Below are 18,199 nucleotides of genomic sequence, written 5' to 3' on the forward strand. Positions count from 1 at the left end.
GCAGCAGCCCGGCCGGTCAGGAAGGGGGTGGGGACGAGTGAGCGCCCCCCCCCTCCTTAACCGTGCCAGGCCGCATGCCCTAAACATGGGGTGGGGGGGGGGTAGGTGCTTTGGGGCAAGGGGGCGCCCTGTGGGGAGCATATCGGAATCCGGGCGCCTCCTTTAATAAGGGGGCACCCAGATGCCGGGCACCCCACCCTAGGTGAATGAATATGGGGTACCCCTAGCCATTCACCTGGCGGAAAAAATTTAAAAAAAAAACACTACACAGGGTTATTAAAGTAATTTATTAGTCAGCTCCGGGCCCCCCCTCTCTTTTCTTTAGCTCTTTTACAAAGAGGAGGCCTTCTTCTGGGGGGGGGGGGGGGTTTATGTGCTCGCTCGTCCCCACCCCCTTTCCTGACTGGCCGGGCTGCTGCTCAGATACGGGTCTGGTATGGATTTTGGGGGGAACCCCACACCGTTTTTTCGGCATAGGGGGTGTCTCCTTAAAATCCATAGCAGATCCAAGGGCCTGGTATGCTCCTGTAGGGGGAACCCATGCCGTTTTTTTTTTTATTTGAAATTTGGCGTGTAGTTCCCCCTCAAGATTCATACCAAACGCAGCTGACACAGTGCACTGCGGTTACCTGCGGTTATGTGCCGATAGCTGCAGAATTTTGCAGCTGGACGCATTGAGATCTATTTTTTCTATCCGCACAAAACCGCGGGGAACAAAACCGCAGGTAACCGTAGTGTGTGAATGATGTCATAGGAAAGCATTGTGTGCTTCTAGCTGCGCTAAAATCCGCAGCTAAAAGCACCATTCTATTCGTCCGTGTGAAAGGGGCCGTAGTGTGCATAGTGCAGTGTGCATGGCCACACTTTACATGCATTGCTCATTCCAAACAGAAGGGGAGGTTCGTAAGCTTGCAAAGGAAGTTAGGAGAAAAGTATAGTAAAGCCTGGTACACAGGATTGGATTTTCATCCAAGCGTAGGACTTTAGTCTAAAGGGCGTTGGCCAGGAATTGTCTTGCATACAAAAACCGCAAAGAATTGTCGACCAACAAACGCAAAACTACGTGTTTTTCAGCTCTTTAGCGCCACCATTTGGACAACTTCTGCTAATGTTGTGTTATGGATCCGAGCATGCGTGTTTGTACTTTGGAGTTTTGTCAGACGGACTTGTGTACACACGATACCAACACACAGTTGTTGGTGGAAATTTTTTAAGCATGCTATCCCACATTTGTCTGCGGAAAATCTGACAATTGTCCGATGAAGCATACCAACAGTCAGATTTTCCGTCGACAGCCTGTCATCACACAATTACTGTTGGAAAATCTGATCGTGTGTACAAGGCTTTAGAAACAATATCATGGAAAATCGGTTACAGTGCCAGTTAGTACGGGGTGTGGGTGACTTCCTTTTGGAAAATAAGGATATCGGTTAGTTTCACTTTTTAACGACTTGCTGACTGCCCTATAGCAGTTCTACATCTACAGGGCGGCAGCTCTGCACAGGATCACCTATATATTGGTGATTCTGCACTTCTATCTGCAGGGGGCGCACACGTACCAGCGGCGGCCTACTTCTGCTGTTCTAATTCACAGCAGAAGCCAATATATGGGTGATGGTGTTTCGTCAGATTAGACGACCCTTCAGATTTTGTAACGGAAGTGACGTTCTGTCACCGCCATCTTGGTACACCTCATACTTGTCTACAGTGAGAAGGCAGCAAGCGGACATCTTGTTACACCCACTGGAGTTTTGCATTTTACACTTCTTTTTAAAAGTGCTTCATTAATGCCCCTGCCCATTGAAATGAATGGGTAGTGCTTCCAAAGCACCTTAGCGCCGCAAAATGGGTCTTTTTCTTTTTCTATTTTCTTTTTTCTTTTAAAGGTCATTAAAGCACAGCAGAAACGACCAGCGCTTTAGGCCTCATGTACACTGCCCCTGGTAACGGACATTTAGGGGCAGTTGGGTGTTTTTTTCAGCTGCCCCTGAACTCTCCTCTGTTATCATATCAGTACATGTACACAGGGTCGTTTTATAGTCCTTTCTAGGCAGTTGAGTTTAGAGGCTTTTTTTTTTTTTTGGAAAGCAAAACAATGCATTCGGAAGCTGAGTTTAGAGACATTTCAAGCGCCAAACACGGTGACCCGCATTTCGTTTACAAGCGTCTTTCATCTTTGGCTATGTAAAAAAAAACAGCCGTTTTAAACGGGTTACTATCTGTCACGTTTAATCGTTCAGGAGAGGTTGTAAAAACGTCCCGTGTACATGAAGCCTTAGCGGCTGTTTTTAGCAGCGCTTCAGTGTGAAAGGGGTCTTTGAGGTGATGTTTATTCTCTCTGTACTCCAGGGCTCGACAAATCCCGGGCGCCAGGTCGCCATGGCGACTAGAAATAGGGTCCTGGCGACTTGGCTTGGATTTTTTTGGTGAGCTAGCACCATCTAGTGGTGAGCCGTTGGTATTACAAGTTATTACCCTGTTTCCCTGAAAATAAGCCCTACCCCAAAAATAAGACCTAGTGTGATTTTCGTGGATGGCTGCAATATAAGCCCTACCCTGAATATAAGCCCTAGTTAAAGTCCTTGTAAAAACATGTAATCCGTTCTGTAAAAAGATTATATAAAGACCCGCCAGAGATCTTCCCCCCTTCGGCTGACGTCAGCGGTCCCTCCCTCTGCAATGCTCGGAGCGGGGCTGAAGTCAGTGGGGATCTCGGCCCCTCCCTATGCATTTTTCGGTGTGGGGAACAACCACTTTAAAGCGGAGGGCCGGTTTAAAAAAATGTATAAAAATTAAAAGTCAGCAGCTACTAACACTGTAGCTGCTGACTTTTAATAAGGAGACTTCCCTGTCCAGGATGCCCGTGATGAAGGCAGCCGAAGCCGAGCAAACGCTTGGGTCTCGGCTGCCCCGACGCCATCCTCGGTGAGAGAATCAGAAAGTGAAGCCTTGCTGCTTCACCGCCCGATTCCCTACTGTGCATGTGCGAGCCGCGCCGCACGACGTGAATGGATGATGTCTCCTGGGACACACACAAGGTCCCAGAAGACACTGCTCCACCATTCCCCAGGAGGCAGCCGAGGAGCAGAAGAAAGAAGACGGACCACGGATCAGGAAGTGGCAGATTAGGACGATCTGCCTAGCAACAGGCACTTCAGGTATGTATGTTACATACATTTTTTTTTTTTTTTGCAGCATTCTAGAATTTTTTTTTTTTTGGTGGAGCTCCACTTTAAGATAGTCATTGTATATACCGTAGGACATCCCCTGAAAATAAGCCCTAGTGTGTTTTTTGTAGCCAAAATTAATATAAGACCCGGTCTTATTTTCGGGGAAACACGGTACCACCAGATGTGTAAGCTGGCGCCATCTGGTGGTGGCCGTTGGTATTACAAGTTAAGTATTACAAGTTAAACAGCAATTCTAATGTAATTTTTCACTATTTTCACTGCCATCTTCTTCCCTCTAATTAGAACCCCCAAACATTATATATATTTTTTATCCTAACACCCTAGAGAATAAAATGGCGATCGTTGCAATACTTTCTGTCACGCCGTATTTGCGCAGCGGTCTTGCAAGTGCACTTTTTTGGGGAAAAAATTACACTTTTTTTAATTAAAAAATAAGACAACAGTAAAGTTATCCCCATTTTTTTTTAATACTATGAAAGATAATGTTACGCCGAGTAAATTCATACCCAACATGTCACGCTTCAAAATTACGTCCGCTCGTGGAATGGCGTCAGACTTTTACCCTTTAAACGTCGCCTATGGAGATTTTAAAAAACTCTACAGGTTGCATGTTTTGAGTTAGAGGAGGTCTAGGGCTAGAATTATTGCTCTCGCTCTACCAATCGCGGCGATATCTTACATGTGTGGTATGAACCCCGTTTACATATGCGGTCGCTGCTCACGTATGTGTTCGCTTCTGCGCGCAAGCTCTTCGGGACGGGGCGCGTTTTCTGGCTCCTAACTTTTTTAGCTGGCTCCTAGATTCCAAGCAAATTTGTCAACCCCTGCTGTACCCATTGCTGTTCACTCATTTACAGTGATTTACTAAAGGTGAATAGACTTTTTTCAAGGGAATTTTCACACCTCTAAAAGTGGCCATACATGCTTCAATAAATGATCAATTTCTCTTCTGATCAGTCTCTCACAATAGGAATAATTGATCAGTAGTTGGCAGCACAATCCACTGATATGCCACACACAGGGAAGATGGAAGTTGTCAGTTTTACCTCATTCACTAAGCTAAGGGAAAATTCCCTTGCAGAGTGAACAGCCTTTTTTCCTTTTGTAAATCAACACCATTGTGTCTGATGTAGGTCTGTGTCCCTGAGTCTAGTGGTCACCTACTGCCAGTGCCAGGAGAGAATTATACAGTGCTCAGGGCAAAGATGCCAAATTGCGCCCCCACCCCCTTTATTATGTGGGGGAGGCTGAGAGCAGTAGAAGGGAAATTTTCTTGCGTTGAATACTTAAAACGGAGCGCCACCCAAAAGGGAAGCTCTGCTTGTTTGCCCCCCCCCTCCACTGCCACATTTGGCACCTTTTTAGTGGGGAGAGGGGAGTGTCCAAAAACAGGTACCTGTCCCCACTTCTGGGTGATCTTGCCATGAGGTCCCCGAAAGTTCAGCCCCCCTCCTCCTTCCCCCACCACCAGCCCATTCACATAGCGCAGCGCACTTCGCACAGTAGGGAACGGGAACCACAAGGCTTCACTGCTGGTCTCCCTTACAAGGAATGGCGACAACAGCACAGGCAAGCTGATTGAAAAATCGGCTGGGGGGCCAACATCGCGGGATCCCTGGACAGGCAAGTGTCCTATTTTTTAAAAGACAGCAGCTATAGTATTTGTAGCTGCTGAACTTCAATTTTTTGATGGGGGGGGCTGGAGCTCCACTTTAAATGGATTATTATATATATTTTTTAAATAAACATGCTTAGTGTCACTTTAAGCTGCTTAAAACTACTTATCAAAAAGTTGCAGTTTACATAAGGGCATATTCACCAGTGGTGGTACATCAATCACTGTCATTAAAGCAGAGTTCCACCTGTAACGGAACGTCCCACACTCCGCTTGAGTGCTTCCGTCATATACCACTTCCTATCAGTCTAGATATAGATATCAGATATTCCAGCTGCTGACAAGCACACAACAAGACGAGACTTGTTTGTCTGCTGAACATGGAGTGTTTAATAGAAGCAAGAATACAATCTTGTATACAGTTAAAAAGGAGGTAACCAGAACATAAATTAAATTAACATGAGCTAATTAACTAATCATTTATCCAGACAAGGTGACTCATAAATATGAACCTTTCAGGGTAGACGTCACGTCTCCTCGCTCACCTGCTATACAATACACATTATCATAAGTGTACACAGGACATCTTCACACAATAGCAGGGTCAATTAGCACAGAGAACAGACAGATGGCTGGAGGGGATGGCATTAGCATCTCCTTACACTGTATGTCCCAATAGTATGAATCAGTCACTCTACAATGGCATATACAGGGTCCCCAGGCATACAGCTCACAAAGAGCACCGTTCCCCCCAAATGCCAGGGCCCATGATCGCAAGGCAAGAGGCTAGCATTCAGTCCCCTCCAAAAGCCTCTGTCCTGGGTGAGTCTGTCACACCACCCAAAAATGGAACTTCCGCTTTTCGGAACAAATCCCCCGCCCCCCAGTCCGGTGTCAAATTTGGCACCTTTCAGGGAGAGGGGGGGAGCAGATACCTGTATAATACAGGTATTTGCACCCACTTCCCGGGGAGAGTCAATCTACTCCCCCCCCCCCCCCCCCCCCACTGCACACTGGTCCCAGGAGACGGCAGGGACTATTGGGAACGCGTTGCGTTACTCGCACATGCGCAGTAGGGAACCGGGCAGTGAAGCCGCAAGGCTTTACTTCTTGATTCCCTCACTGAGGATGGCGGTGGGAGCAGCAGAGAGACGAGCGATTGCTTGTCTTCTGCTGCAGACATCGCGGGCACACTGGACAGGTAAGTGTCCATTTATTAAAAGTCAGCAGCTGCAGTATTTGTATCTGCTGGCTTTTATTTTTTTTTAGGTTCACACCGGGCTGCGGGAATGAACTGAACTCGCACAATGTCACTCCTGCTTGTTGGTCCCGATTTTGACCGCGATTACAGAGACATCAGTGCAGTTTCTGCACAAATGTCAATGTGAATTGCGGGTCGAAATCGCAAAAAGTAGTACAGAAACGACGTTTTGAAATCTGTGCAGCGTCGCAGTTGCGGGGTTGCAGCCATTAGGCCATTGCCGGCAAATGCCGCAGATTTGACATGTCAAAGCACACCAGTGTGAACCAGGGCTAAAGCACAGATGAGATGCACTTTTACCTAGAAAGGATCCACATGATTTCATACGTCGGCCACACCTTGTGTAAATCAGTCTCTCACCTGTATACAGCTTTACAACTGGAAATGTCTACAGACACCTAAAGAGGAATTCCCAGAGTCATACTACAAGGGTGACATTGGTGGCTCAGTAGCAACTGAAAAATGCTTGTGATTAATCCTTAGAGCAACTTTTTTTAATGTCATTTTCTGTAATAATTAAAGCAGAACTTTAGTCCGCTTCTTCAGTTGCTCTGCCCCTTTCCTTGGTTGCTGCCATTATGGCGCATGCACAGACATGCCAACCTTTGGTCCTGGCAGAACCTGTTGTCACATCTGTGTGCACACAGGAGATTTTCTATGGATGTACATGCAGATTGCTGGGAAAATGTGCTGCAGGGCGCTCTCGGGGGCCCAAACCCTAAGGCACGTCTGTGCAGGGGGCATGGAGGACTTCTCTCTTTATACGAGAAATGTGAAAGTGCTCCTTTGCAGCACAAATTACAAAATTGTCCATTTGTATGAAAAAGAGGGAGCCCTGTGCCATGAACGGCAGCGCTTTAAGGTGAAGGTACACTTAATGGAAGTGATGGAAACAAGTTTTATGTACCCTCTGACTTCCAGTGCCCAACCTTGGAACGCTAAAATATTTACATATTATAGCACTTAACCACTTCCCGCCCGGCCTATGGCCGATTTACGTCCGGGAAGTGGTTATGAAATCCTGACAGGACGTTCCAGAACGTCCTGCAGGATTTCATGCCACGCGCGCCCGTGGGGGCGCGCATCGCGGCGATCGGTGATGCGGGGTGTCAGTCTGACACCCTGCATCTCCGATCTCGGTAAAGAGCCTCCGGCGGAGACTCTTTACCACGTGATCAGCCGTGTCCAATCACGGCTGATCACGATGTAAACAGGAAGAGCCGTTGATGGCTCTTCCTCACTCGCGTCTGAAAGACGCGAGTAGAGGATAGCCGATCGGCGGCTCTCCTGACAGGGGGGGGTTCGCGCTGATTGTTTATCAGCGCAGCCCCCCCTCAGATCGCCACACTGGACCACCAGGGATGCCCACCCTGGAGCACCAGGGTGGACAAAAAAAAAAAAAAGCACGAAAAAAAAAAAAAAGTCTAAAAAAAAAAAAAAAAAAAAAACAAAAAGAAAAAAGATGCCAGTCAGTGCCCACAAATGGGCACTGACTGGCAACAATCAGTGCTGCCACCCCAGTGTCCATCAGCGCCACCCCAGTGTCCATCAGTGCCACCCCACAGTGCCCATCCATGCCCAGTGCCCACCTAGCAGTGCCCATCTGTGCCACCCATAAGTATCCATCAGTGCCGCCTATGTGTGCCCATCAGTGCCGCCTATGTGTGCCCATCAGTGCCGCCTATGTGTGCCCATCAGTGCCGCCTATGTGTGCCCATCAGTGTCGCATACCAGCGCCGCCAATCAGTGCCACCTCATCTGTGCCCGTCAGTACTACCTCATCGATGTCCATCAGTGCCATCTCATCGGTGCCCATTAGTGCCGCTATATCAGTGCCCGTAATTGAAAGAGAAAACTTATTTACAAAAAAATTAACAGAAAAAAATAAAAACGTAATTTTTTTCCAAATTTTCAGCCTTTTTTTAGTTGTTGCGCAAAAAAAAAAAATCGCAGAGGTGATCAAATACCACCAAAAGAAAGCTCTATTTGTGGGGAAAAAAGGACGCCAATTTTGTTTGGGTACAGTGTAGCATGACCGCGCAATTGCCATTCAAAGTGTGACAGTGCTGAAAGCTGAAAATTGGCTTGGGCGGGAAGGTGCGTAAGTACCTGGTATGGAAGTGGTTAAACAAGCCTCATTCACTTCTGTAGCTCTACGCATAAAGGAGAAATTAATCTTCAAAATGTAAAGCATAGGCACTGCCATTACAACTCCTTTTATTACTTTCTGAAGAACAGACTCTTGGCAGTCTTCCAGCCCTCTAATGTAAACCCTATATAATTAACAGATGGAAACCAGACTAGAATCTCTGTTGTGATCTTTGGGGATCTTTGAGAATGAATTACCTCACAGTACACGCAGCTACAGAGGTCAGGCGCCAGGTCGCCATGGCGACTAGAAATAGGGTCCTGGTGACTTGAATTGGAAGGGGCCAATTGTGAGCTGGGGCCATCTGGTGGTGAGCCGTTGGTATTACAAGTTATTACCACCAGATGTAACTGGCGCCATCTGGTGGTGGCCGTTGGTATTACAAGCTAAGCATTACAAGTTAAACAGCAATTCTAATGTCATTTTTCACTATTTTCACTGCCATCTTCTTCCCTCTAATTAGAACCCCCAAACATTATATATATTGTTTATCCTAACACCCTAGAGAATAAAATGGTGATCGTTGCAATACTTTCTGTCACGCCGTATTTGCGCAGCGGTCTTACAAGCGCACTTTTTTTGTGAAAAAATTACACTTTTTTTAATTAAAAAATAAGACAACAGTAAAGTTATCCCCATTTTTTTTTTATATTATGAAAGATAATGTTACGCCGAGTAAATTCATACCCAACATGTCACGCTTCAAAATTGCGTCCGCTCGTGGAATGCCGACAAACTTTTACCCTTTAAAAGCTTCATAGGCGACGTTTAAAAAAAATCTACAGGTTGCATGTTTTGAGTTACAGAAGAGGTCTGGGGCTAGAATTATTGCTCGCGCTCTACCAATCGCGGCGATACCTCACGTGTGGTTTGAACACCGTTTACATATGCGGGCGCTGCTCACGTATGTGTTCGCTTCTGCGCGCAAGCTCGTCGGGACGGGGCGCGTTTTCTGGCTCCTAACTTTTTTACCTGGCTCCTAGATTCCAAGCAAATTTGTCAACCCCTGCTTTACGCTATCCAAAATGAAGAAAAGTTTTGCCTATAGTTCTACCCTTTACATATATTTTTTTTTGGTGTACTTGAATGTCCATTGTCCACTGTAGACTAATAATTTATAAAAGGTATTTCACTTACATAATGTATATTTTTATTCCCAGGTTGTAATCTCATCCAGCGATGGCCTTCTTTGGTGTAGTCCCCTGCGGTAGCCATGTCCACCAATGTGCTCATTTATTGAGGGCTGGAGTGAGCGTTGGTACAAATCGCGGTTTACATGTGACAAGTAGATTTGCTGCCAAGGAGTATTACGATGTGGTGGTTGTTGGAGGCGGTGCTGGAGGAATAACCATGGGTGCCCGGATGAAGAGGAAAGTTGGAGCTGGGAAAGTTGCCATCATAGAGCCAAGTGAGGTAAAATGGCAAATTTTTCTGTTTCTGTACTGTTATCTGGTTTGTATGTACACTTTGTTGTAGGTGTGAGTCACAAATTGACATTATTGGTAAAAATTGTTATGATCCCATCTTCCATTGTGTTTCTATTGATCATTGTAGGTCATGTAAAACGTCTAGGCCCTTGTGGCTTTGTAATTGTAGTCACCATGGCCCGGATTCACGTAGATCCGTGCATTTTTACGGCGGCGTAGCGTATCGTATTTACGCTACGCCGCCGTAAGTCAGAGAGGCAAGTGCTGTATTCACAAAGCACTTGCCTCCTAAGTTAGGCAGCGTAGCGTAAATGGGGCCGGCATAAGCGCGCCTAATTCAAATGAGGATGAGGGGGCGTGTTTTATGTAAATTATTGGTGACCCGACGTGATTGACATTTTTTTACGAACGGCGCCGTCCGTGTACATATCCCAGTGTGCATTGCTCCAAAGTACGCCGCAAGGACGTATTGGTTTTGACGTGAACGTAAATTACATCCAGCCCCATTCACGGACGACTTGCGCAAACAACGTAAAATTTTCAAATTTCGAGGCGGGAACGACGGCCATACTTAACATTGGCTACGCCACCTAGGGGGCAGCTTTATCTTTAGCCGGCGTATCTTTACTGCGACGGGCAAGCGTGCGTTCGTTAATCGGCGTATCTAGTCATTTACATATTCTACGCCAAAATCAACGGAAGCGCCACCTAGCGGCCAGCGGAAAAATTGCACCCTAAGATACGACGGCGCAGGCCGTCGTATCTTAGCTAGGTTTAAGTGTATCTCAGTTTGAGCATACACTTAAACTTACGACGGGCTTAGATTCCGAGTTACGTCGGCGTATCTACTGATACGCCGGCGTAACTCTTTGTGAATCCGGCCCAATATTTGTAATCTACTGACAGATTGTAATATTTTAAATCCTCCATTTCTACTTGTATTATGCTGTATTGATTTTACACAGATTGTAATATTTGAAGGAAAACTAAAGGCCCCTTGCAGATAGTGCTGTCTAGGAGCAGTGCGTCCCTCCCAGCATTTAAATGTCCCCAGGAGGGACAGGTACAGGTACAGTGCGGGCAGTCTATCAAGGTCTATGGCAAGCTGTGGCTGGACGGCACAAGTGGTGTTGTCCAAGCCCCTATGCATTCACGGACGTCCTTTTGTCTTTTGTTAGTTGGTGTACAGAACACGCCTGTACAATAAATAATATTGTTGTTAAAATTAAATTACAAAATGGCACGTTTAACCACTTAAGCCCCGGACCTTTAGGCAGTTAAATGCCCAGGCCAGGTTTTGCGATTCGGCACTGAGTCGCTTTAACAGACAATTGCGCGGTCGTGCGACGTGGCTCCCAAACAAAATTGACGTCCTTTTTTTTTTTTTTTTCGTAGGGGGGCGGGAATCATTTAAATTAGGCGCGTTCCCGCGCCGATCGTAGAGCGCATGCTCCGTCGGGAAACTTTCCCGACGTGCATTACGGCAAATGACGTCGCAAGGACGTCATTTGCTTCAAAGTGAACGTGAATGGCGTCCTGCGCCATTCACGATTCACTTACGCAAACTATGTAAAATTCTAATTTTGCGACTAGCAGGGGCAACCTTACGCAAAAAATGCTGTACGGAAACGACGTAAATTGCGTACGCAGGGCTCGCGCAACGTTGTGAATCGGTGTTGGTATGCAATTTGCATACTAGACGCTGAGCACAACAGGAACGCCACCTAGCGGCCATCGCAAGAATGCAGCCTAAGATATGCGGGCATAAGAGCCTTATGCCGCGCAGATCTTGGGCTGCAGTCGGCGTAACGAGGTTCCTGAATCAGGAGCATTCGTTACGCCGGGGCAAGTAAGCAATTGCGCTGTGTAACCTATGGTTACACAGGCGCAATTGCTTCTTGAATCCAGGCCATTGTTTATTGTGAAAATGACAGTTGCAGTTTGGGAGTTAACCACAGGGGGCGCTGAAGGAGTTGGGTTTCACCTAGTGTGTGTTTACAACTGTAGGGGGGTGTGGCTGTAGGTCTGACGTCATCGATCGAGTCTCCCTTATAAAAAGGATCACTCGATCGATGCGCCGCCACAGTGAAGCACGGGGAAGCCGTGTTTACATACAGCTCTCCCGGTTCTTCAGCTCCGGGGAGCGATCGCGAGGGGGCGGCTAGAAACGAATAGCCGCGCCCTCGTCCCGGATCGCTCCCCGGCGATTTCCGATCGCTGCATGTACCGGGGGGGGGGGGTCCCGATCGGACCCCCGACCCGCAGAAAGGCAGGGACGTACATGTACGCCCATCTGCCTGTACGTGCCATTCTGTGGACGTAAATATACATGCGGCGGTTGTTAAGCGGTTAACACGTCCCCTTGATCCCTCGTCACTGGGGTTAATTGACAGGAGTGGGAGCCAATGGCTTCTGCTGCTATCAATCTACCCAATGAGGAGGGAGACAGCAGCAAGAGCTTACCGCTCTCGTGTACATGGCTGTATCGGATCAGGCTTGGGTAAGAATAAAGCCTCGTACACACGATCAGTCCATCCCATTAGAACGGTCTGAAGGACCGTTGTCATCTGTTAACCGATGAAGCTGACTGATGGTCCGTTGCGCCCACACACCATCGGTTAAATAAACGATTGTGTCAGAACGCGGTGACGTAAAACACAACAACGTGCTAAAAAAAATGAAGTTCAATGCTTCCAAGCATGCGTCGACTTGATTCAGAGCATGTGTGGATTTTTAACCGATGGTCCTGCCTACTAACGATCGTTTTTGACCTATCGGTTAGGAATCCATCGGTTAAATTTAAAGCAAGTTGGCTTTTTTTTAACCTATGGTTAAATAACCTATGGGCCCCACACACGATCGGTTTTGACCAATGAAAAAGGTCCATCAGACCGTTGTCCTCTGGTTAACCAATCGTGCGTACGAGGCCTAATGTTGGGCTGAGGGGGGGGATCCTGCAGCAGAGAAGGTTTTGGTAAAAAAAAACCTTGAAAGCTTTAGAACTATTTGAATGCATTCTATTCCTTACGTGAGCAGCTTTCCCCCCAGTTGCACCTTGTATTCACCAGAGCCCAATGTCTCTCTCTGTCTCTGTCTCGTCACTTTAACTTGACTAACATTAAATAAAAAAAATGTTATCTTTCATTCTAAAGAATATAAATAAAGAAAATATTCAGCGCCTTGAAAAAGTATTCATACCTCTTTTGACATTTTCCACATTTTGTCATGTTACAACCAAAAACATAAATGTATTTTATTAGGATTTTATGTGATGGACCAACACAAAGTGGTACATAATTGTGAAGTGGAAGGAAAATGATAAATGGTTTTCAAAATGTTTACAACTAAATATGTGAAAAATGTGGCATGCGTTTGTATTCAGCCCCCTTTACTCTGATACCTCCAACTAAATTCTACTGGAACCAATTGCCTTCAGAAGTCACCTAATTGGTAAATAGAGTCCACATATGTGTATTGTTATCTCTGTATAAATACAGCTGTTCTGTGAAGCCCTCAGGTTTGTTGGAGGACCTTAGTGAACAAATGGCATCATGAAGGCCAAGAAACGCACCAGACAGGTCAGAGATAAAGATGTGGAGAAGTTTAAAACAGGGTAGGTTATAAAAAAAATAAAAAAAAATATCCCAAGCTTTGAACATCTCACAGAGCACTGTTCAATCCATCATCCAAAAATGGAAAGAGTATGGAACAACTGCAAACCTACCAAGACATGGCCGTCCAACTAAACTGACAGGCCGGGCAAGGAGAGCATCAATCAGAGAAGCAGCCAAGAGGCCCATGGTAACTCTGGAGGAGCTGCAGAGATCCGCAGTTAAGGTGGGAGAATCTGTCCCCAGGACAACTATTAGTCGTGCACTCCACAAATCTGGCCTTTATGGAAGAGTGGCAAGAAGAAAGCCATTGTTGAAAGAGCCATAAGAAGTCCTGTTTGCAGTTTGCCAAAACCAATGTGGGGGACACAACAAACATGTGGAAGAAGGTGCTCTGGTCAGATGAGACCAAAATTTTACTTTTTGGCCAAAAAGCAAAACGCTATGTGTGGCGGAAAACTAACACTCCACATCACCATGAACACACCATCACCACTGTGAAACATGGTGGTGGCAGCATCATGTTGTGGGGATGCTTTTCCTCAGTAAGGACAGGCAAGCTGGTCAGAGTTTTTTTTTTTTTTTTTTTTTTTTCTTTTTTTCTCTTTTTTCACGTCAGACTCTGCTCACATATAGCGGAGAGGCTAGCTCACGGTTCGCCCGCCCTTAGCGTCTCTCTTGCGGCTTCGCATCATTCGTGGGTTTTTTTTTTTTTCCCTTTTCTTATGATTAAGTTCCTTTCCTCTTTTTTTTTTTTTTTTTTTTTTTTTTTTTTGCCATTACAGGTTTAACATTTTTAAACTGTTAATTAATCTTTCCCCGCTTAACAAGTCTGACTGCATTCCTTGCTAGTATAACATTATTAGTCCCAACCCCTTTTTTTTTTTTTTTTTCCCCCCCCCCCCCCCCAGATCTGTGTGCCATGTAATCTTCTTTATGCTTTCTCAGCTATCTGCTTCTATCATTCCCTGGGCAAACTTTTCTGAGGATTTAAATACTTTCCATTTTTCCCAAACCACCCTGTATTTGTCCTCTTCGCCTGTCTCTCTGCAGGCCAGATACTCCATCTCTTCTATATATTCCACCCTTTCTATCCACTCTTTAACTAGTAGCCGACCAGCCACCGTCATTATACGGCGGCAGGTCGGCTCTCCTGGGCGAGAGCCCGTAGCTATACGTCCTATCGTATAGCCGCCACTAGGGGGCGCGCGCGCGCCGCCGGAGGCGCGCGCGCTCCCCGCTCGCCCCCGACTCCCGTGCGTGTGCCCGGCGGGCGCGATCGCCGCCGGGCACACGCGATCGCTCGGTACAGAGCGGGGAACGGGAGCTGTGTGTGTAAACACACAGCTCTCGTTCCTGTCAGCAGGGGAAATGCTGATTTTCTGTTCATACACTGTATGAACAGAAAATCAGTGTTTCCCCTAGTGAGGCCACCCCCCCCCCCCCCACAGTAAGAACACACCCAGGCATACTTAACCCCTTCCCCGCCCCCTAGTGTTAACCCCTTCACTGCCAGTGGCATTTTTATAGTAATCTAATGCATTTTTATAGCACTGATCGCTATAAAAATGCCAATGGTCCCAAAAATGTGTCAAACATGTCCGAAGTGTCCGCCATAATGTCGCAATACCGAAAAAAAAAATCGCTGATCGCCGCCATTACTAGTAAAAAAAATATTAATAAAAATGCCATAAAAATACCCCCTATTTTGTAAACGCTATAACTTTTGCGCAAACCAATCAATAAACGCTTATTGCGATTTTTTTTACGAAAAATATGTAGAAGAATACGTATCGGCCTAAACTGAGGAAAAAAAATGTTTTTTTATATATTTTTGGGGGATATTTATTACAGCAAAAAGTAAAAAATATTCATTTTTTTCAAAATTGTCGCTCTATTTTTGTTTATAGCGCAAAAAATAAAAAACGCAGAGGTGATCAAATACCACCAAAAGAAAGCTCTATTTGTGGGAAAAAAAGGACGCCAATTTTGTTTGGGAGCCACGTCGCACGACCGCGCAATTGTCTGTTAAAGCGACGCAGTCCCGAATCGCAAAAAGTACTCTGGTCTTTAGGCAGCAATATGTTCCGGGGGGTAAGTGGTTAATTGATGGCCTCTTTGGATGTAGCCAGTTTTTTGGGATCAGAGCCTTAGCTGCATTTAATAACACTGGGACCAGAGTTGTTCCATATTGTTTTTTTGTTTTTTCAGTTCCATGAAACAGACAGGGCAGCGGGCTACATAGAATCGTCTCCCCTGTTATTTCTACAATATATTTCAAGATTTCTTTCCAATATTCCTGGATTCTCGGGCAGTCCCACCATATATGTAGAGTTGTTCCTTTTTGTTTACAGTTTCTCCAGCATAGCTCTGAATTTCTTGGATGAATCTTACTCATTCTTGATGGGGTCAGGTGCCATCGCACCATACATTTATAGTTTGCTTCTATGGTGGTAATGTCCGCTGCATGATTGTATACTGCACCTATCATTTGTGTTTTATCAATTTTTTTACCGATATCGCTTTCCCATTTTTCTAAGAAAGGCAGTGTGTCTTGAGTCTCGAGTTCTGTTAATATCCCATATGCCTTTGATATTCCATGTGTCAGGGGCTTATCCATGCTGCATATTTTTTCTATTGGGTATAGTGTCTTATCTTCCCTAATTGGTTGTGGTAGTGTGCTCACAAAGTGTTTTAACTGCAAATACTCCCACTCACTCATATTTTGTTCCTTTTCCCCTATTTTTATCTCTTGTCTTAGTTTAATTTTCCCACGTGTAACAATATCTTTTAATTTTTTCTCCCCTAGGTGCTTTCCAAAACGTGTTCCATTTCCTGGTGGAAAAAAATTTGTGCCTGCTAATGGGGTTAATGGAGAGTTATACTCCCATTTTTCCCGTCTAAATATTGTGTCCCATATTCTAAATACGTTCCTTGTTATATTATGTGTGTTCGTGCTCAATTCCCTCATTTTCGGTGGTATCCATATATTTCTATTTAATTGTGTCCTACTTAATATTTCTTCCATGCGTACCCATTTTTTTTTTGTGTATGCGTTTGTCCATTCTACCAACCTTGCTAAGTTTACAGCAAAATAATATCTTTTTATATCGGGGAGCCCCAACCCCCCTCCTTTTTTTTTCATGCTCAGCAGTGGATAGCTTAATCTAGCCTTTTTTCCTGCCCATATATATTTCAAAATTACTGTTTTAATTACTTTAAAGAAGCTTTGCGGTATTTTTATTGGGAGCATTTGAAGTTTGTATGTTATCTTTGGTAATATCATCATTTTGAACGCATTAATCTTGCCTATCCAGGAGATATGTTTTTTTGCTAGGTTTTTCAGGTCTTGGTTAATGTCGTTGATTAAGGGGACAAAATTGGCCGAATAGAGTTTTTCAACTGTAGATGTAATTTTTATACCCAGGTACGTTTATAGCTTCTTTTTCCCATGTAAATGGAAACTCTTTCTGAAGTTCTTCTGCTTCTTTTTTATCTATCCCTAAATTCAAAATTACTGTTTTTATCGGGTTTATTTTAAAGTTTGAGAGTTCACCGTATCTTTTTATTTCCTTTATGACATTAGGGAGGGAGACTCTCGGTTTGGTCAAGTATAGGAGTATGTCGTCTGCATACGCCGCCACCTTGTGTTCTTCATCTCCCACCCTCACCCCTCCTATCCCCGGGTTTTCCCGGATTTTTGCTAACAACGGTTCCAGGGCTATTACATATAGGAGAGGCGAGAGCGGGCAACCCTGTCTGGTTCCGTTTTCCATGTTAAACACAGACGACATACTCCCATTGACCTTCACCCTTGCCGTCGGGTGACTATACAAGTTCTTTACCCATTTCATGAACCTTGGTCCCAGGCCTATATTTTGTAAGGTTTCCATCATAAACCCCCAGTCGACTCTGTCAAATGCTTTTTCGGCATCTAAGGACATGAGTACGACTGGGGGCTTCTTTTTTGGATCTTGTTGTAACAGTAACAGAGTCCTTATGCTATTATCTCTTCCTTCTCTGCCCGCTACAAAGCCCGCCTGATCTGGATTTATTAATTGCGGCATTAAACTTTTTATCCTAGTTGCTAATATTTTCGCGTATACTTTCAGATCTGCATTTAACAATGCTATTGGTCGATAGCTGGAGCACAACGTTCCATCTTTTCCCGTTTTAGGGATAATAGAAATATTTGCCAATAGAGATTCTTTTCTTATTTCCTCTTCCTCTCCTATTTTGTTAAAATAGTTGCACATCTCTGGGATCAAAAGTTCTTTAAATGTTTTGTAATATTTAATCGGCAAACCATCGGGGCCTGGGCTCTTGCCACACGGTGTTTCCCGGAAGGCTCTGTGTACCTCATCTTGAGTTATTGGGGCCTCTAAGGATTCAATGTCGTTTTGGGAGATTTTAGGTAATTTCACTTCTTCTAAGTATTCCCTGATTTTCCTTTTTCTCATCCTTTCTTGCTCTTGGGTTTCATTAGTTCTTATTGAATATAATGAGCTATAAAAAGTCCGGAAGGACTCCGCGATTTCGGACGTCTTATATTTCATAAGGCCATCTTGGTTTTTTATTTTTTCTATGTAGTTTTTTTTTTTTTTTTCCCTAGATATTCTAGCTAAAAGTTTCCCTGGTTTGTTCCCCCATTTATACCTCTCCTTTCTAACATTTTTAAATATGTCTCTTGTTTCAACCTTCATAAGATCTCTAAGCTGGGTCCTCTTTACAACAATTTCTTGGTATATTTCATTTTCTCCTCGCTCCTTATGCATTTGTTCCAGTTCAAATAGCTCAGTTGTTAATTTTTTCATGTTTAATTTTCTTATCTTTTTCTTCCCTGCTCCTATTGAGATTAGTTTCCCTCTGATGTATGCCTTATGGGCCTCCCATACAGTAGCTACCCTTACTTCAGGTGTGTTATTGAGGGTGAAATATTGCTCCA

At 44.9% G+C, this 18,199-nt stretch overlaps 1 protein-coding gene across 1 annotated transcript in view; it reads left to right on the forward strand.

Annotated features, from left to right (window-relative positions):
• SQOR (sulfide quinone oxidoreductase) overlaps positions 1 to 18,199 on the forward strand; it is an 87,486-nt gene that overhangs the window by 19,588 nt on the left and 49,699 nt on the right. Inside the window, exon 2 of the mRNA XM_040342619.1 lies at positions 9,377 to 9,629. Coding sequence (XP_040198553.1) covers positions 9,396 to 9,629 — 234 coding nt within the window. The 5' untranslated portion in view covers positions 9,377 to 9,395. The remainder of the gene's footprint in view (positions 1 to 9,376; positions 9,630 to 18,199) is intronic.

Source organism: Rana temporaria, chromosome 3, assembly GCF_905171775.1.
Source record: "Rana temporaria chromosome 3, aRanTem1.1, whole genome shotgun sequence".
NCBI classification, from domain to species: domain Eukaryota; kingdom Metazoa; phylum Chordata; class Amphibia; order Anura; family Ranidae; genus Rana; species Rana temporaria.